This window comes from Anabrus simplex, chromosome 4 (assembly GCF_040414725.1).
Source record: "Anabrus simplex isolate iqAnaSimp1 chromosome 4, ASM4041472v1, whole genome shotgun sequence".
NCBI classification, from domain to species: Eukaryota; Metazoa; Arthropoda; class Insecta; order Orthoptera; family Tettigoniidae; genus Anabrus; species Anabrus simplex.
Genome location: NC_090268.1, coordinates 39,946,464 through 39,968,168, shown reverse-complemented (window position 1 = coordinate 39,968,168; position 21,705 = coordinate 39,946,464). Strand labels below are relative to the sequence as shown.

At 38.9% G+C, this 21,705-nt stretch overlaps 1 protein-coding gene across 1 annotated transcript in view; it reads right to left on the bottom strand.

The window, feature by feature from the left end:
* roq (roquin) overlaps positions 1–21,705 on the bottom strand; it is a 255,087-nt gene that overhangs the window by 126,305 nt on the left and 107,077 nt on the right. The window contains exons 7-8 of the mRNA XM_067145048.2: positions 16,468–16,699; positions 5,664–5,863 (exon numbers count right to left, since the gene is read on the bottom strand). Of these exons, the coding sequence (XP_067001149.1) occupies positions 5,664–5,863; positions 16,468–16,699 (432 nt within the window). The remainder of the gene's footprint in view (positions 1–5,663; positions 5,864–16,467; positions 16,700–21,705) is intronic.

Here is a 21,705-nt window from a genome sequence, read left to right as displayed (position 1 = left end):
GGTGATACAAAGCTAGAACAGGTTGATAATTTCAAGTATTTAGGTTGTATGTTCTCCCAGGATGGAAATATAGTGAGATTGAATCAAGGTGTAGTAAAGCTAACGCAGTGAGCTCGCAGTATTCTGTAAGAAGGAAGTCAGCTCCCAGACGAAACTATCTTTACATCGGTCTGTATTCAGACCAACTTTCATTTACGGGAGCGAAAGCTGGGTGGACTCAGGATATCTTATTCATAAGTTAGAAGTAACAGGCATGAAAGTAGCAAGAATGATTGCTGGTACAAACAGGTGGGAACAAGGGCAGGAGGGTACTCGGAATGAGGAGATAAAGGCTAATTTAGGAATGAACTTGATGGATGAAGCTGTACACATAAACCGGCTTCAGTGGTGGGGTCATGTGAGGCGAATGGAGGAGGACAGGTTACCTAGGAGAATAATGGACTCTGCTGTGGAGGGTAAGAGAAGTAGAGGGAGACCAAGACGACCTTGGTTAGGCTCGGTTTATAACGATTTAAAGATAAGAGGTATAGAACTAAACGAGGCCTCAACACTAGTTGCAAATGGAGGATTGTGGCGACGTTTAGTAAATTCTCAGAGGCTTGCAGACTGAACGCTGAAAGGCATAACAGTCTATAATGAGAATGTATGTATGTATGTATGTATGTATGTATGTATGTATGTATGTATGTATGCATGTATGTATGTACAAATCGAAAAGTACTCTGTTGTATGCAATGTGTAGGAAACAAAATCAAGCATTAAGTAAAAAATGAAAATGAAACTCCGGAGCCTGTTTCCAGTAATTCGACCGGGTCAGGAATGGAACGAATGACGCCCCCATCTAGCGGCGAGGATAGGAATTGTGCCGGCTGCCGAAGCCTGTCGCACTCCTCTGGGGCAATGATTAATGAATGACAGATGAAATGATATGGGAGAGTTTTGCTGGCATGATATATGACAGGGAAAACTGGAGTACCCGGAGAAAAACCTGACCCGCCTCCGCTTTGTTCAGCACAAATCTCACATGGAGTGACCGGGATTTGAACCACGGAACCCAGCGGTGAGAGGCTGACGCGCTGTCGCCTGAGCTATGGAGGCTACACTTACAGAATAGTGCTGCTTGCAATTTTCTTTCAATTCTTCCAACGTCGATTAGTGACTGGCATCTGTCAAATCAGCGTAATCATCCCAGTGGTTGGCATTGTAGTGCCGTTCCAAACTGTGTTTTTTTTAAACACAGTTAATCTCGATGGCACACTAAACATGTGGCATGCCTTTTAGGCTGTAAGCTGTACAGAAAAATTAAATTTCCCATTCTGCTTTAAAGGCTGCTGCTTCAAACACACCCCCCCCCCACCCTTTTTTTTTTTTTGGTTTGTCTGTGAATATCAGTCATGACAACTGCAAAACTGATTTAGTTACACGCTGTCAACAAAGCGCATTGGACTAGACTAGCGACTGATGGATCGGCTGATCGCTCAGCCAACCAAGCTCCTCCCACCACTACCAAAACTGCCTTGCCCCACAGCGCTCAAAGCACTGGCTTAGAGCGCGGCCAGAGCGCTAGCGCTGACATCAGAGATTAAAAGAATGACGTATATAGGATATAGGAAGGGAGAGGGTGAAACCCAGTGCCAGCACATAGCCTACTCCTGTCGAATAGCACCAAGGGGTCTGCTCAAGTCTTAATGCCCCCATCCGACGGTCGATCACCATTAACAGCATCATATACCGTCACTCCATATGAGCACTGCAGAGAGGTTTGGAATTTAACAAAGGCTTTTGTACGCAATCTAGTGAGCAGAAATTGTATACCACTACTTTCCCTATCTTGCCGGCCAATGGCCAACATTCTGATGGTGAAAAGTTTTTCGACCAATGGGATTCAAACCAGCTAAACATGGTGTCAGACTTCAATGCCTTAACAATCATGCCAACCAGGTGGACTTTTTTGAAATTCTTCAATATGGTCAAGAATTCGTAAATTCTTTCTTTTCTGCATGTAAATTTATTAGTTTCGGCCAGAATCATGTTCTGCAATCGGAGAGGAAAATAGAGAAGGAAATAACAAAATGCCTTTGAATTTCTCTGAAGATTATGTTGAAATTCTGTAGACCTGGGCCTAATATTAGCCAGACTCTCTCAGTTTCAGGAGGGTTAATTTGATGTCCAAGTTGTTTGATTAGTTGTACGCCTACCTGCATTAGCAACATCAAGCCTCTCTTGAAGTTGTACATCATCCTCAGAGTCACTTTACTCGATCACTGTTTTCCAGCATTCGAATCTGCTCTGGCGCATTCTTACTATCACTACTTGTATCATCACCATTAATTTCACTGTGTTCCACATAACATAAATCACTTCCTTTATCTATTAATCCCACAATAAGGTCAATATTGACAGCAATGTTGACATCTCGAGTTGTCACCTTGACCACATGTAACATTGAAATTCCAAGGCAAAGAGGATACATAACATGGAATATGTACGAGTATGGAACAGCAGTAAAAATAAACTTCAAACCAGGTTAGACAACTTCATTTGTGTCTTACATCAACAGATTTCTAAGATACCTTTATCATAGTTTTTATGAAGTTTTTCAACACTGGCACTACAAATGGATTAGAAAAGATCATAAGCTTGAAAAGTATGACGATATGTATCATAAACTTCCGTTTGCAAGAAGGCACAAACTGTAGGTTTTCAGAAGTAAAAATGTAAATTACATACAAAACTTGTAAAATTTTTCTTTATGACATGAAGGGGAAGAAGGCCACTATGCACGTCACATTGATTGTACATCTCTCTGGGTTCGTACAATGAAACAACCCCACTTCAAAGTCAGGAAAGTGCAATGTTATCATCACTGAAAGCACCACACGTCTAGTTCTCACATGGGTTCTCCAAGACTGATGACAACGTAATGATAAAATATTCCTTTTTTAATGATCTTGTCTGCTATGTAAATACATTTTGCATCCTCGCCTAGGTAAGCTGCTCTTTCTTCTTTATTTTTTCCTCATCCAGTTGCATTCATTTTATAAGATTCATTCAACTGTACAGAGCACAAAATTTGGCAGTAAGTTTCATTTCCGATATTAAATACCGTATTTACGCAAATAATCCCTGCATATTAAAAAATATATATTGAGGCCCGAAATTGGGGTGCACGTTTTATTTGCGTCAAGGTTGACAACACGCTCCTAGTTCACATAGTTTTCAATGTTGGGTGTACAGTTATGCTTCGTGAAAATGCAGGTGGAAGAAAACTGCCCCTATATCTCATATTTAAAAGGAAAACAATTCAGACTTTTTATTAAAAAATGACACTTCATTGGCATTGACAAATATTGTTCAGTGCATACGAAATGATTATAATTATGAGCCGCGCTTTTTTTGCCAACTGTTTAAACTTTTAAAAAGTAGTATTTTACAGGTATAAATTAAAATTTTCTCGGCATCAAGATAGAACATGTCTTCCAGAACGTGCAGGGGTAGCTTTCTGAACTTTCACTTGCTTCAGTGTCTCTACAATGTGTTTCACAGTTGCTAAGTTTGAGTGAAATCTTAATTAGTTTGTATTCAGCATTTTAAGGAACGTCACAACATCGCATAGAAAGCAGTAGGCAGAAAAGTAGAATACACGAACACTGGCGATGCCGACAGTTGGCGAAAAAGTGTGACTCATAATTATAATCAATTTGTACGCACCGAACAATATTATCAATGCCGATGAAACTGCACTTTTTTTAATGCCGAGATCAACGAACTTATGGTTTTAAAGGAGATGGTGTCACTGTACCGTGTATAATGCAGACAGCAAGTTCATAGGAAACTTCAATAAGCCATGATGTTTCCGTGCAAGTACAAGACATCTAAAAACGCGAACATTACAGTAATCCAAAAAAGAAGGCATTTGACACGGGAGCCAGCAACATTTGCCCTCGTCTTTGAATATTGTTTTCTTTTCTCTTTCGTTGCATGAGTTTATGTTTCTCAGTGATTTATCCAAGTGCTTTATTTGAATATAAATTCACCTTGATACATTTCGGAAATGGTCCTTTTCCATGGCGTTTGAAAGATTTAAACTGTGAATCAAGGTGATTGCTTGCATTAATGGGTCTTAGAATACTTTGTGATGCGGCAAGGTTTGGCATTTCTGAATTACGAGAGAAATGCCATGGCGGAAAATCGTACAAGATAGAATCACAGTCCTGTGTTGCAATGCAGACGGAAGCGAGAGACTTCCTACTTACTTCCCTTGTCATAGGACTGTTCGAAAAGCCACGATGGGCATCGAGTACTTCCCGTTCAAGCACAAGGCATCTAAAATGCATACAGTACAGTAATCCAATGAATAAAGCACTTGCACAAGAGAGCCAGCATAGATTTCTCCTCGTCTTTGATTAATTGTTTCTTCCGTTGTGTGTGGTTATGTTTGCTAGCGAGTTATCCAAGTGCATTTTTTGAATACTGTACATGCGCCTTGTTGGATAAATTTTGGAAATACCTTTTTCCATGGCATTTGAAAGGCTTAAACTGTGAATCAATGTTAACTGGTTTCAATAATGGGTCTTAGAATATTTTGTGGCGCGGCAAGGGTTGGCATTTCTGAATTACAAGTTGGCGGTTAATTCAAAATTATGTGATTTGAAGTCACATTTTTGTGTCCCTATGACTTCAAATTAACGAGGTTTTACTGTATCACAAAACTAACAAACGAGTTCGCAGGTGTGTCTGTTTCAAGTGTTTACATTGCATGAAAATAATTATCCGCCACTGGTCGTGTTACTATCCGAGTAAAAAGAGACCGTGAGTGAGCAGTGTTTTAGACAGTGAGTGTGACGAATTTGTAATTTAGGAGAGGAATCTAGAGATGCAAGTGACAAAGAATCTTCCGATCTACAGCTAAACCCCCTGTGGGTGGGGGCAGTAGAATAACACCCACGGTATCCTCTGCCTGTCGTAAGGGGCAACTAAAAGGGGCCCCAGGGGCTCTGAACTTTGGAGCGTGGGCTGGCGACCACAGGGCCCTTAGCCGAGTCCTGGCGTTGCTTCCACTTACTTGTGCCAGGCTCCTCACTTTCATCTATCCTATCCGACCTTTCTTGGTCAACTCTTGTTCTTTCCCGACCCCGACGCTATTAGGTTTGTGAGGGCTAGGGAGTCTTTCATTTTCACGCCCATCGTGGCCCTTGTCTTCCTTTGGCCGATATCTTCATTTTTCGAAGTGTTAGACCCCTTCCATTTTTCCCTCTGATTAGTGTTATATAGAGGATGGTTGCCTAGTTGTATTTCCTCTTAAAACAATAATCACCACCACCACCTCTACAGCTAATCGAGCCTATTGCATGTTCAGATTAATGGAATATCTGTCACGTAAGAAGGCCTACTTGCTAATTTTCATGGCAAATATATTTTACAGCAGTGATAAATCATCCAAGATATGTTGAAGCAAAGTAGGTATATCAGTCATGTTCATATTTGCGTAAATACCACGTGGAACTTGAGGAGTGATATGAAATGTTTGTTTATGCCTATATTACTCTTTCGATGGAAAGAATTTTAGTTCATTTCATTTTTTTCAAAAGGGTCCTTCCTAAAATTAGGGTGCGAGAATTATTTGTGTAAATATGGTAAATGAAAATTAATTTTCAACTTACCTTCTCTCAACACTGAATTGTCAAATGGAGCTGGTGTGATGGTAGGAGTAGTTGTAGAATATAACAGATCATCAGTTTGCACAAATACTTTATCGTTATTATGGAATTCTGAAGATTGATTATCTTTATGACCAACTTCAGAGCCTTTGGTGATCCCAGTACTGCTTCTCACAATAGCCTTTCTGTTCTTAGCTCTGTACCTAAAACATAATTTAAAAAATATAACATCCTTCCAACAGGAAAATAAAAATAAAAATCTTGTCCTCCTTTTAACAGAGCAAAGTTTCTAATCTATATTATGTAGCCAACTGTAGATCCACAAATATTAATTAAATATTAACACGGTGAGTGCTATGCAATACCATATGGATACTTACAAATGCTTGATTTCTGGAACATCACGTTCTTGTGTTGGGTCATGAAATATGAGTTTTAGTGTGTTGTGATCCCACATGGACGCTTTTATCCGATCATTGTTTATAACTTTGCCTCTGTAATCTACTTAGCAGAGGCTACAGTAAATGTTCCACTGTTCACATCCACTAAAGTGAAACCTCATTTGTGTACATTAACAATGTTTTTTTTAGCTAAAAAAGAAAGCCTACATACATAATTTTCGTGTGACTCGATCGTGCTACTGAGAAGTGAATTTAGCAACATGGTATTACTTGATAAATTGAGAATGAATAAATCTTGAGGTAAGAGTCCAGTTTAACTGTGTCATTTATTAAATAATTCAGATGACGGTGATAATTTCTGCTATAAGCAACTAGGATCTGAGTACAGACAGCGAAACGACAGAGAGTAGTGATGATTATAAAAGCATAGGAAGTGATTTTGAGAGTGAAATCAAATGTTTTATTCCAACCAGAACACAGAGACAACACATGTAATTGATAACCGAGGACACTGTGTTTGTGGTCAGGCAGACGACATTCTTCTTACGAGAGCTCAAACTCTCAATACCAAGTTCAAGAACGTACACCACACGCTTTCCTGTATGATATTTATTGTTTGTTCATTACCAATTTAATGATAATGCTCACTCAGAAACTTCTATTATCTCATCAATTGAGCAAATACAGCCATTTCAATAAGTGGGTACTCACAACATTGGTAAAAAGGAGGAAGTTTCTCAGCTTAAGTTCGTTGACAGGATTAGATCAATACAACATAATATTGGATATGACAGGATTGGAAACTAATCTTCACAACATTTCACTGCACATGAAACATAACACGCTTTCCTGAGAAAAAACAAAAAAACTTAACTGTTGGAAGGTTTGGATCTTTCTCTTAATAGTGTGACCCCAAATGGGCATGCATGGCATGTGTACAGTTACCACTAACCAATAACAAAACCATCGGTGTTGCACTATTGTAGGCTTGTAGTTTATCAGCCATGTTAATATAACATAAATATATGTACAAGTGTTTCTTTTCTTCTTCTTTCAAATTTGGAGGGTACGATAAATTAACGTTGGATATTTTTCACTGTATTCGATTTCCTTTGCTTCCAATTATCCTTTACCCTTTGAGAGTGTCGTTCTTTCTCTTCTTGGGTACACTTTCTTCTAGTTGTTGGTTTCTTCTTCTCCTGAAATTCTACCTTACGAGTTACTTCTCTAAAACGTTTTCTGTTTTCTATTGTGTCTGTTTTAATTCCAGCGTTCTTCATATCTTTTTCAATTTTAACAAACAATGTGGGTTTGGATTTGGAACTGTTCAATAAATTGAAGATTTGTTTTCTGTTGCTTTCCATTCTATAAATGTGTCCAAAAAACTGTAGTCTTCTCTTCCTCATTAGATCAGTTACTTTTTCAATTATCAAATATAGTTCTCTGTTTGGCCTTAACCTGTATTCTGCATTATTATTTCTTTTAGCTCCTAGTATTTTTATCAAAATTCTTCTTTCAACTCTCTCTAGTTTTTCAAGCTCCCCAGTTCTAGTCAGTTTAAGTGTCTCTGTTGCATATAGAGTTTCACGTCTGACCGCTGTTTGGTAGTGTCTTAATTTTGTGTTCTCTAAAACGTTTCTTGGTTAAGTCTGTAAACAGTTTGGCACTAGTGAGCAAGTCAGCATTATCAAGCCTTAGATCCACCCAGTAAGAACTGAGTTTCAGCTCAGGCAATCTATATGTTATATTTTACTATTTTTCTTACATTGCTCCAACACAAATAGGTCCTATGGCAATGATGGGATAGGAAAGGTCTAGAAGTCAGAGACTGTGGCCTTAATTGATGTACAGTCCCATTTACCTCATGTGAAAATGAGAAAGAACAGAAAACCATCTTCAGGGCTGCTGACAGTGAGGGTTTGAACTCACTAACTCCCAAATGCTGGCAGCTACATGACCCAAATCGTGCACCATTCGTTCAGTTAACAGTCATGCTTGAATAAGTCATGCTCTATCAACAGGAGAATCTCTCGTTAATTCATGTGAAAACTAAGACCTTAGAATTTATTAAGAGAGCAAAAGGAGCTGTTGAAATAAACTGCACAAACCCAGTTCTGGAATTCTGATAAGTGCTCTCTAGGAGCATGGCTTATCTTTCCTTATATTTAGGATATAAACATTACAACTGGTGTTTTAAGTTGGGACATGTTTCGCTTAACTGTCGTAAGCACCATCAGCCAAAATAAATCTTGATTGTTATGTCTATGTTTCTATGATCTATAATTTGATCTACTAGGTAAGAAAAGTAAACTTGTGTCCTCATCCCGAGCTGGTGTAGCTCTGTTCAGGCACACCCCTAATAGAGGTGAGCTGCATGTACCATTTCAAACACATAACAGCCCTCCTGCCAGTCTTAAATTTCTGCCAGTAGTACCAGGAATCGAACCCAGGCCCCCGACGACAGCAGGTAATAACACTAACCATTACGCTCCGGAGGTGGACATCTACCAGGTGATAATATGAAGGTAATCCCAAAAATAAGGTCTCCTATTTTTTTATAAATACATAGACCTGTTTATTTCTACAATGGTTTACATCATTTTACAACTTGAACATTTAGCTATTTTTCTACATAATCACCATTTCGGCCAATGCATTTTTGTACATGCTGTGACAGTTTTTGTATACCCATGTCATACTAGCTTGCCGCCATGCTGTTCAGGACGTTGTGAAACTCATCTTTCACCTCGTCGTCGGTGCTGAATTGCTTTCCAGCCAAATGTTCTTTCAACTTAGCGAACAAGTGATAGTCACTGGGTGCCAAGTCGGGACTATAGGGTGGGTAGGTGATGATATTCCACTAAAACTGTTGCAAGACAGTAACAGTTTGCCGGGCGACGAGCGTTGTCATGGAGAATGTTTACGCCCTTTTTCAACATTCTTCTTCTCCGGTTCTGAATTGCCCGTCTGAGTTTTTGCAGGGTCTCACAGTACCTGTCAGCGTTAACTGTGGTCCCAGCGGGCATAAAGTCAACCAACAACACCCCTTTTCGACCCCAAAACACAGTTGTCACGACTTTACCGGCAGACTGTGTTTGCTTGAATTTCTGCGTCTTTGGCAAAGAGGGATGCTGCCACTGGCGTGACTGTTGCTTGGTCTCAGGTGTAAAGTGGAAAGCCCAGGTTTCGTCACCCATGGCAATTGAGTCCAAAAAGTTGTCCTGTTCGGCTGCAACACGTTGAAGAAATGCGCGGAAAGAATCAACTTGTTGCCGCATGTGGTCTTCAGTCAGCATGCATGGCACCGATCTTGTACACACCTTCCGGTATTTCAACTTTTTTTTATTAAAATTCTGTGCGAGGCTCTTCAGGAAATCTCATGAACCAAAGTGCAGAGATCATCCAGGGTGATCTGCCGATCTTCACGCATAATTTGCCCCACCTTCACGAATGTCTCAACGGAAATTGACGGTCTCCCACTCCTTTGTTCGGCGTGAATTTCAGTCCGACCGGCTGTACACTCTACACCACTTACAAACATTGACATCCATGCATGACTCACCATACACTATAAACATTAAAACAAGAATAATTATTTATACCACCTTTCCAATACTTATCTTTCCTTATATTTAGGATATAAACATTACAACTGGTGTTTTAAGTTGGGACATGTTTCGCTTAACTGTCGTAAGCACCATCAGCCAAAATAAATCTTAGCCTAAAGTTAGGTCAAGGCCCCGAACCTAGTGTCCTTAATATATATGGTACCCTAAGAATCAACATTTACATTATAGAAAGTCAAATAGTCTTAAAACTAGTGTGAAAACATATAACAATATTCGACATGGCTAAGAGAAAAACACACAATCGTGTTGACAGAGGTTAAAAACATAAAGTACAACACAGACCTGGTAGTGAAGTAATTAAAATAATGTACGATATCATTGCTATTAGTCAATTAATAAGAATGTTCATACATAAAAATGATTATTTTTATGTTCATTGGAATGAAGAAGGTGATTAGAATGGTTACCTAATTAAATCTCATTCTTGCTTAGACACGAGTCGGGTACGAGATATCACATATTGTAGTTGACTTGGAGTAGAAACACTTCAAACAGGATTGATCACGCCTGAAGCTGCTTATAGGTAGAGGCCAAAGTCCAGTTCCTGTAAATAGTTAAAGCCGAAGACAGGTGTCCTCATTTTTATTGGAAGTTCAAGTTCATAGATGGAGAAAATAAGATGATATGAAAATAAGACTGATACAACATAAGTAACAACAAGCAGACATTTACCAGACCCCTTTGAGCGGCTAAGGAGACCAGTCACCGCTCTTCTAACATAAGAGACTTCAATTCACGCTCACTGCGTCCTATTTTCTCCATCTATGAACTTGAACTCCCAGTAAAAATGAGGGCACCTGTTTTCGGCTTTAACCATTATTTTAGAGGAACTGGACTTTGGCCTCTACCTATAAGCAGCTTCAGGCGTGATCAATCCTGTTTGAAGTGTTTCTACTCCAAGTCAACTACAATACGAGATTTCTCGTACCCGACTCACGTGTCTAAGCAAGAACGAGATTTAATTAGTAAACCATTCTAATCACCTTCTTCATTCCAATGAACATAAAAATAATAATTTTTATGTATGAACATTCTTATTAATTGACTAATAGCAATGATATTGTACATTATTTTAATGACTTCACTACCAGCTCTATGTTGTATTTTATGTTTTTAACCTCTGTCAACACTATTGTGTGTTTTTCTCTTAGCCATGTCGAACATTGTTATATGTTTTCACACTAGTTTTAAGCCTATTTGATTTTCTATAATGTAAATGTTGATTCTTAGGGTACCATATATTTTAAGGACACTAGGTTCGGGGCCCTGACCTAACTTTAGGCTAAGATTTATTTTGGCTGATGATGCTTATGACAGTTAAGCGAAACATGTCCCAACTCACAACACCAGTTGTAATGTTTATATCCTAAATATAAGGAAAGTATTGGAAAGGTGGTATAAATTATTATTCTTGTTTTAATGTTTATAATCTGATGTCCAATACGGTCTACAAGATTTTATCATCATACACTTCCGTCAATTGGTGATGGATTTCAATCAGTTCAGTACCTTTTGCGTTCAAAAACCGAATAACTGCGCGCACTTCGCACTTGGTGGTAACATCCAACGGGAGCTCCAAATCAACGGCTGCCAAGTCCAAGAATGAGTGCCTCAGTGCGGCGTGCGCATGTTTATATGCGAGCACGGGAAACACACTTCACAATATTGTGACCAACAGCCACACGAACAGAGTTCTGTATTTATAGAAAAATAGAAAATAGAAAAAATTTTGGGATTACCCTCGTAACTTACAAAATTAAGCAAAAATTCTATCGATTCTGGATTTAATTAAATGGTCTAAGATTCCTTCCTAGACTTTACCCATGACAATTTTCCCTTTCCAGAAACTGGTCAAGTTGACTTGTACTCTTTTGAAAGTCTGGATGTGAAGTCCAAACCCTATAGATGAGGTTCGATAGTAGTGGCGGTGGTGGTTGTGGATGGCTGTTTTTGTTTTAAGAGAGAAGAGAAAAACTAAAATAATATAAATTTATTTATTCAATGGAGGAGGTTTGTCTTTTTTTTTAAATAATAATATTATATTATATTGTTTTATTAAGCCAAAAATGTCACAAATGCATCAAAAAGGATTAATCCACTCTCACACATTGCACTCTGCTTGTTCGGAGTTTGGATAGCTAACCACTCCCATTCCAAGGACACTAAAATTGTTAGATGGAGCTGAGAACAAATCTCTCTTGCTAATACATTCAAAAGACTAGGTGGTGAAAGTACCAGTTCTTAACTTGATGATTTGGAAATTCCAAAATTACGAGAACATAGGAATATCCATCTTAATATTTGTTGCCACTTAATCCTAAGCAAGCTAGGTGGAAGTATTGTGATCTAAAGTTATGAGCTTGTTTGGAGACTCATGCCTATGGGCCTATTTCCTAGTCACTAAGAATTGACTGTTGTACAAAACCCTATTTTATTTACCTCATCCGTCCAACTGTGGAATGGAATTGTGGATACAGCCCCACTGAAACTTTCTATTCTCGGTTGTCAAATCTAAATTGTCTGAGACTATTACTTATTAGAAAATCCTTTAAATAATAATTCCCTTTTAGATTTAGCTACTAGCCTAGTTGCGTGAAGCCAGCAAAAAAGATAGTCAGGACATAAAGAAATACTAGTGCACAACTGATAAATTGATTGAGGAATTCTAGAATAAGTTTTTATTTAAAAGATAGTTCTGTAGCACTGGCTTAATGAGAATCATTTACCCTGAAACATCATTTCATTTTAAATATTTCAGTACAAAATGTGACACAGGTGTAGAATATATTGGAAGTGGAAAGTGTTTATAGAAGTTTTTATTTGTAAACCTTGTTAAAGTAGTACCTACTTTATGATCTGAAGTGTGGTGATAGAATGTTTTATTTGTATGCCATGTAATTACCTAACCTGTACAGTGTAAATATTTTGGTAACATATTGTATGCGTAACTAGTAGGTTTCATTTCTATATTTACTGGAACTGACCAGAAAGTTGTCACATGAAATTTTAGAACAGTGTGTGGTGGCCTTTGATAGTTATGTATTCTAGAAAGAATGTTCTTACTATTCTGGAAATGGAAGATTCGCGATCGTGGGTATTCGAGAAAGTTATTTAAACATCGCAACCAAAGTAAGAGTTGTGATTGATGAATCTGGGTGATGATAGGCAGGCTCCTGCGTTCTGATTGGCTACTCCAATGCCAGGGTCCCCTTTTTAAAGAGAGTGAGGCACCATTTCGTGGTCTGTCTTCTATCTATTGACTGTCCGAAGTTTTGTCGTCGTCAGCGACGCCTCGCTACCAGGATGGGCCACTTTAGGGTAAGCACTCTTGCTTTCTGTTCCATCTTAAATTACATTTAAAGTTCGCTTGCTTTTCATTTAGGAGTTTGCCCTAACCCCACCCAGACTCGCCACTCAATTATTTCCGATGCCTTGTGTGGGACCAAGTTGAACTGGTCTCTGCGCCAAGTTTAGATATTTCTGATTTTATCCTGTTTCAATTGTGTTGTTCAGATATTTTGCAAGGTACGTTTAACTTCACTCTAAATTGTAATAGCGTATTACGTTTCTCCTTACCTTCCAAACTGTATTGTATAACTTGATTTGTAATTAGATGTATGGTATTTGCTTGACTCTTTGAACTTATAGGAAGCCATTGTCAAGGAACGTCTAATTTGTGTGTCTCAAAGAACACGTAATTGTATTTACGAGCTGTGTACCGGTGCCTTCCGCATGGCTGAATTTGTTCGGAATTCATGTGTAAAGTCCACTTGTAAATAATATATTTTGAAAATCAAGGATCGCGGTTGATTTTCCGGAAACTGCAACCTAAGCCATCTCCATGCCCTTGGTAGGTTCCCAGCTCCTTTCCACGGACCTGGTTTATTATCGTCAAGTTGCCCCTATTGACATTTACCAGTGTTATCGGCGGAGTTCCGCTTAGTTCATCAGATGTTTCATTATGTGTGTAGTGTCTTCGGTACTGTGTAATTGCACTTACTTTCCTCCCTTTACTGTGTTTGGTGTAGCCGCTGAAGTAACAGTTACAAAATGTATGATGCTAATGATATCTCAAGGAATGTGAAATTTTAATACGGTGCATGAAATTAGTCACTGACTAAAATACTTGTATCTTCCCTTTGTAGAAAAAGTTAAATAATGGGCATAATTTTTCCAAAAATGTTTGTGATAAGCTTGTAAAATTGTAACTTGAATTGGTCCTTGCCTTTTTCTGTTAAGAGCTCTAACTTTGTCAAAGGCCATAGTACAAATTTTTAAATATGATTTTAATCCTCTTCTATTTGCTTAGTCCAGCCACTGTGCACTCTGACATTACCTCTATTTCTTCCTCAACTCTGTTGTTGGTTTTCTTCTAATTTTGTGCAGTTCCCTTAATTGTGACACCAAACAGAGATATATGTCTCTACCTTCACATTGAGAAAGACCTGTTGCTATGGTTTTGGAATTAAGTAACGGTAATTTGAATGCCACCATGAATTGAATCGTATTCTTCCAAACGTGTAAGGTACTTGGTCTCCCTCTCTCATTCTGCCTATAGAATTAAAAAATCACTACACTTATCATATTAAAAGCCCGAAAGGCACTGTGAAAGAGTGTGACAATCTCAAGTCATGAGTAGGGCCTGGATTTAAAAAAAATGCATATGCGCATGTGCAAATGCATATTTTGAGTGTTAGTGCATATACAGACATATTTTTCTCTTATGCATGATCAATTATCTAAGATTACTGAACTAAATGAAAAATCTAATGAACTTTGTATGTTATACATCCCTTGGCAACATAAGAAGCCTTCCCTGATCAAGGAAAAAGCTTTCAATGTCGCAATACAAGCAAGTAGACGGATAATTATGCTTTTCACAATAGCTATTTCCTTCTCCTTACAGTAGCCTCCTGAGGTCTGCTTAAACAAGTGCATTCATCTGTTAACTTGCTCTTCGTCTACTGCAGTGTTTCACCAGATTAAACTGAAAAATGCCTAAAGATTTTGCCAGAAGAATGTTTCGAGCAGTCAGTGCCAGTGTTCAAGCATAACCCCCTTACACATAGAACGATCATTTGCAGCGTATAAATTAATTCTGGCTGAAAACAGAAAGTTAATGACTCCTGAAAACATTGAAAAACTGTTGAAACCTACTGACATGTATCATTTTGCAAGGAATTAAACATGTTTGTCAATTTAACACTGAGTTAAAATTAAATAATGCGTCTGGTAAGTGTATTTTGTTTTATGTTTAGTGCATGTTTTCATGCATATTTACAACAATTTTAGTGCATATGGACATGCATATTTTCAGAGTTTTTAGTGCATATGAATCCGGGCCCTAGTCATGAGACATGAGAAATATTCCCAGCATATTGCCAACTCTCAAAAGACTCAATTCCTGGCAGAAAGCCCAGTAACTAGTGCGCAAGGGTAGTGTCAAAAACCTTTTTGGTGATACAATTGTAGGAAGTGTCAAAAATAAATAACTAACCCTGGACAAAGTGTAGATCTTTTATAAGTATGAACATTTGAGATAATATGTTCCGTCTTCAAATACAGCTGTCAGAATGCACTCTGTCTCCTTTCAACTATTGCAGCCACTATGCCTTATAACTTCAATGGTTTTCCTAAACAATATGACGCAATTGCAATGCGACGATAATCCTTTAGCAAGTTCACCGCCCATCACTTTTATGGTACATGCTCTAATTACCGTAATGGCGGATGTTAACGAGAAGATCTATAGGTATGACATAGCTGTCATTTCATTCTTGTTATTTTGGTCACTGATATATGTAATTAGGCTTTTTAAGTCCTGTACCACATAAATTACCATTAGGCCTACTCAATTTTCAAAGGTTATTTTATGTTGTACTCAAGAATATGGTACTGAGTGCAAGTATAGATTCTCAAAAGTTCTCAAAAGCGTTATATTAAATTCTTGAAAAACACTTGATCGAGGAATTAGCATTGATGGGGACGAAATTTCTGGACGGTTGATGCAGGAAATCATTTCTTCGAGGAACGGAAAATGCGGATTTTTAAAACATTATCTAATTAGGATGCTCATGGGAGCATGTAATTTGAACAAATAATCTGGTAAAACGTTTTTGGGAACAGATTCAAGGTTCCACTGTAAGTGAATTTTGCAACCAACTTGCACAGTAGGCTCTTTTTTTTTTTGCTAGGGGCTTTACGTCGCACCGACACAGATAGGTCTTATGGCGACGATGGGATAGGAAAGGCCTAGGAGTTGGAAGGAAGCGGCCGTGGCCTTAATTAAGGTACAGCCCCAGCATTTGCCTGGTGTGAAAATGGGAAACCACGGAAAACCATTTTCAGGGCTGCCGATAGTGGGATTCGAACCTACTATCTCCCGGATGCAAGCTCACAGCCGCGCGCCTCTACGCGCACGGCCAACTCGCCCGGTCAGTAGGCTCTTCTCCTAGAGATAATTAGAGAAAGATTCTGCTGCGTTAATGTTTCCTCTCATACAAAACCTCTACTTCCACCAATACAAAACAGGAGATATATAATATTATTTATAGTAGTAATTAATGTTTCAGAATAAACAGCTGAATCATTTTCACACACTAACATTATTACTGTAACACGTAAATACCAACAAGTATTACCTCTACAGAGAAGATTACAGGAGTAGGAAAGAACTGTTAGAGTAACTTACCAGTCTCTTCTCCACAACCATAGAAATATATGTGAACATTTATTGTGTGTCATTTACACTACAGAATAAGAACTTATTGAACTCACTTTTCCAGCTCCTCTTCTGAATGGGCAAAAGTACAATTGGTCCCACGGGGGCAACTTCCCCGCAGTGTATGGTCGCGACACATACTAATTTTATACTTGGTATTGTGAGGATGGCCTGGCTCTTGCAACTTCCGACTGCCATGGTGTTGAATGAATTCTACAAGGCCCATTACAACAATCCTGACAGCTTCAAGTGCTCCACAGCAATCAGCCCAAGATGGTGAGCTTGATTCTAAATATAAGAAAAATAATTACTTTTGAATAAGTATTCAAAGAAAGACATATACCTAGTTCATCTTATTACTCCAAATCAAATTTAACAAACACAATAAATAGGAGATTATTATAGTCCAAAAGTGATATACTGTATTTCCCTGAATTCAAGACGACCCTGAATGCAAGAAAACCCCCACTTTTTCCTTCAAACATATTTAATAAGGCTTAAAAAGAGCTTTGTAAAATCAACTGAATGCCTTTCTTGTACAGAACACATTTTTAGGCTACTATTGGGTGGTGTGAATAAAAATGAGCATGCACTCTTTACACGCGAATTTAGAGCAGGGACTCGCAATGAGGTGAATAAAAACCGCCTGTCGGCACTCTTTCCGGTAAGCACCTGCTCATGTTTCCTTGAGCTACTTCAGTAGGTGACTCCAAATGATAGTGTCAAGTTCATTGCCATGGTGGTGGTAAACAGAAAAAAAATGTATACAAACTTCGCAGAGAATCATCACAACTTGATTACAGAGAGTTATGTAGGTCCAGTAAGAAGCATGCTGAGGAGCCTCCGGGGCTCAGGCGGCAGTGCGCTGGCCTTTCACCTTGTGGTCCCATGGTTCAAATCTCGGTCACTCCATATGAGATTTGTGCTGGAAAAAGCAGAGGCGGGACAGGTTTTACTCCGAGTACTCCAGTTTTTCCTGTCATCTTTCATTCCAGCAACACTCTCCAATATAATTTCATTTCATCTGTCAGTCATTAATCATTGCCCCAAAGGAGTGCGACAGGCTTTGGCAGTCGGCACGATTCCTATCCTCGCCGCCGCTATATGGGGGCTTCATTAATTCCATTCGTGACCCGTTCAGATGACTGGAAACAGGCTGTGGATTTTCAAGGAACAGGCTGAATGGTTAGCGGAGCATTTCCTTGTGCACTCCAAAGAAACAACAGGTGGTGCAGTAACAAACGAAAAAAAACATGTAAATCTTGCGTTATGTTGGTCTCCCCGGGTTTCAGAGTGGGGTTGGTGAAGACATTTCGGAGCACTGTGTCAAAAACATTTTTCCAGGTTTTGACATGAACAGAAATGTAAGCAGATTATTATATAAAATTCCAACAAATGTTGCTTAGATGCAGGAAGCATGGGATAAGTAGCAAGAACGTTTTAGCTTCCCTTATGCTGTTGGAACTGTAGACTGTACTTATGTACAAATTCAGAAGCCACATGTTCATGGGACGACTACATTTACAGAAAAGGCGTCCCTAGCATTAACGTACAGGCCACTAGCAATGAAAAGGAAGAATTCAACCAGTGTATATGTATCACGGCCTGACTCTGTCTATGACTCCCGAATTTGGGAGAACTCCGATGTTTGCAGCGTTATGATGCCTCTGTTGGAAGTCGAAAGGGTGACAACTTCTGCAGATCTTACAACTTGCTTTATGTCGCACCGACACAGAGAGATCTTATGGCGACGATGGGATAGGAATGGCGTAGGAGTAGGAAGGAAGCGGCCGTGGCCTTAATTAACCTACAACCCCAGCATTTGCCTAGTGTGCAAATGGGAAACCACGGAGAACCATCTTCAGGGCTGCAGACAGTGGCGATCGAACCCATTATCTCCACGATGCACGCTCACAGCTGCACGCCCTTAACCGCGCGGCCAACTCGTTCAGTTCTGCAGATCTGGCTCCTTAAAAATTACATTCAATTGTCAATATCTTATTTTCATCATAATTAACTTTTGTTATTTATGTTATATAATTATCCGCAATTTATTAATGTCGTAATATTCAGGCCATGATTTCCTACCTTTCCGACGGCCGATGGTAGGGTTATTTCACACCAGGCAAATGCTGGGGCTGTACCTTAATTAAGGCCACGGCCGCTTCCTTCCAACTCCTAGGCCTTTCCTACCCCATCGTCGCCATAAGACCTATCTGTGTCAGTGCGACGTAAAGCCCCTAGCAAAAAAAAAATATATATTCTCCCCCGCATCAGATTCATCAGCCGCTTCTCCCATTATTTTAATGATATGCATTTGTTTCCCATACGCTTTAATTCTACTTTACATTTCAGTCTTGTTTTCATATTTTTAATTTTTTACCAACAGTTGTTGGATGGAAATGTTTCAGTTAAATTTAGCAAGTAGTTCACACTGAACTGCATTTATTGCACTTGTTTTCTTGTGCTTCTTATCCGGTAACTGTGACTTTGAAAACAGAATTCTATGTTCCCTTAAAATGGAGATAAAAGCAGACTGGAATTCCACACAGTTGTCTGCCATGTTAAGCACTGAACTATCCGGGAAGTTATTGAAGTGTTATATACATGGCACGTGCACAACCCTGATCAGTGACACTGAGTGTCTGTTCCAGACACTCGAGTTTACGCTGTGCTTCCGCTCTACATTTTTATTCACTGCAAATGCGGAGTGGAAGCTCACTGGTAGGGAGACACTCAAGCACTCAGCAAGCACATGCTCACTCAGACTCATTTTTATTCACACCACCCGTTGTCTTAACACCAACACCGAACGTTGGCATTAGCTATGCCTTTTTTTACGGCTGCACAATTATTCTTTATTTCCGCAGGTTTAATAACCATTAACTTAAAATTGGCATTGTAATATCAAAGAGAACCCATTGAAAATTTTCCGGCAATACCTGTTCCACGTGTCTCTACAATACGACAATCCATCAAGGAAATATTTGTGCTGTCTATAAAACTCAGGTCAGGTACCCAACTGGATGCCGCTACACACACATCTCGCTTGTCGGGTTTGGCAGACTTCAGCAGCTAGTGATGTATAGGCCTAATAATGACGCGGACATTGAAGGTCAACAAACCCTTTAAGTTTTTTGTGCACATACCTCACCATTTCATCTTCGACTTCTTTAAAGCGTCCTTGTTGTGGACCACTGAATGCATTTTTTTGTAAAGTATGCATTTTTTAAGCTATCTTCATCTTCTCTAATGCCGAATATTGGCTTTAGTTAGGCCTATACCATATTTTGCTGCGGCTGTCCAATTCTCCATTTACGCATGTTTAATAACCATTAACTTAAAATTGGCATCATAATATCAAAGAGAACCCAGTGAAAATTTTCTGGCAATACTTGTTCAACGAATCTTTGCAATACGACGATCCATCACAAAAATATTCCTGCTGTCTGCATTATAACTCTACTACCGAGTAGCCGTGGCCTTTCTAGGAATTCGAAGGCTCACATGTGTGAATGCCATTCTGCGGATTTGAGAAACGTTTTTGTAGAGGCTAACAGAATGTCATACTCTCTTCACTATTTTCTGAGATCCAGTGACATTACACAGAGGCACTGTACAACCGCAGCTAGTGATGTATAAGAAAGAGGCAGATGTTGATTGTCAACGAGTTATGTGTGCGTGCGTGCAGGGGGTGAGAAAGGAAGCAGCGTGGTTGCTGTGGTACCTGCCAGTAGTGTTCATTACTGTTAGGTCACGAATGCAAGACGACCCTTGATTTTTCACATGAATTCTTGGATTTGGAGAAATACGGTAACTGAGTTTATCAAATCCAGAAGTCCCAAATATGGGCTCTGCATTACCTACATGATTTGTTAGGAAGGAAGCCACTTTTTTTCAGTGTCAATTCAGTTAATATAACAAGATTTTCCAATCTGTCAAACACAAAATATAACACTTTTACATACTGTATAAATAAATCTATTAGTAACAGAATGATACGTTTCATTCTGCAAAGAACATCCTCAGGTTCTATCAAATCACTGACAGTAAAGAAAAACCTTCTCATATCTATTTAAGTGTTAATAATGGACTTAAACATGCATATATTATTTCACACTTCTTCACAGTAGCACACCCTGACAATCCTTGATGTAAACCAGGCATGTCGAACATGTAGAAGAGAATTTTTATTCAGTCATTAAGTATGTTACATACAATAGACAATTGTCAGAAAATAAAATCTCAATATACATACACAGACTGTACCGAGAGGTACACCTCTACACCGCACATTTAAATCTTGCGCCAATTAAAACTCCTCTACAGGAGAAACACGGAACTTGAAACTAGACCTATTTAAACATTTCCTCTGAAGATGTCACTATCGTAATTTTGTGATTATGAAGTTGCCAGTACTGTGTGAATTTCAACTTGATTTTGTTTTCCGTTCATCAAGAAATTTGGACATTCTCTCAGAGAGCTCACTACAAAAAACTATGATCATGCACCCTGGTGCGAAGTGAAGGAACCTTTTTGAAGAAATTTTGTATTCATAAGTTTTTCCTTTACTAAATTTCGTTCATTCATTTTTGGGTTGGCAATATTTATCCTTTCTTTCCGCCTGTTTTGAATTTAACCAATCAAGAATTTCTGTAATTAATTTCCAACCAATCACGTATTTCTTCTTTGATTTTGAGTGTAAACTTTGTATCCTCCAATAAAACTCTGTGGGTGTGTCTTGATTATTCATGGAAGGTCTCGAACTTTCCCCGAGGGTTTATAAACTGCGGATTTTCACGGCTCTTGGCCACTTGATCATCATCTAACTAAGTGTGTGTATGTAAAGCAGGAGGCGGGAGGTGCCTCTTTCATCAGGCAGCAGGTCTTCAGAAAGGTAATGGCCGTTTAACATCTTTATTTCTTGCTAGCTCCGCAGTTTAACCTGAGGGATAGGTCCGAAACTTTAACGATGTAACCTACTTATCTGTAATGTTATTTTCTGCCGGCTTATGTAAATATCTTTAACTGTAAATCGGGGATAGAGAGTGCTGTACCCTCTCGAGCTCCCCTTCACATTGGTTTGAGGTGACTACGTTTGTAACGGGTCTTTTCCTTTTCCGTAATGTCTTAAATTATTCTGATACGAGTCCCCTCCATCGTTTGGGAATAGCCCCTGTTTCATCGGCCTAGTGCCTTTTAGGTTTTAGAATGAGTATCTAGGAGTGCAAGTACACACCTCCATTCCTTTTGGTATTTCGGGCCATTTACTTAACCTGTTCAATTTCTGCTAA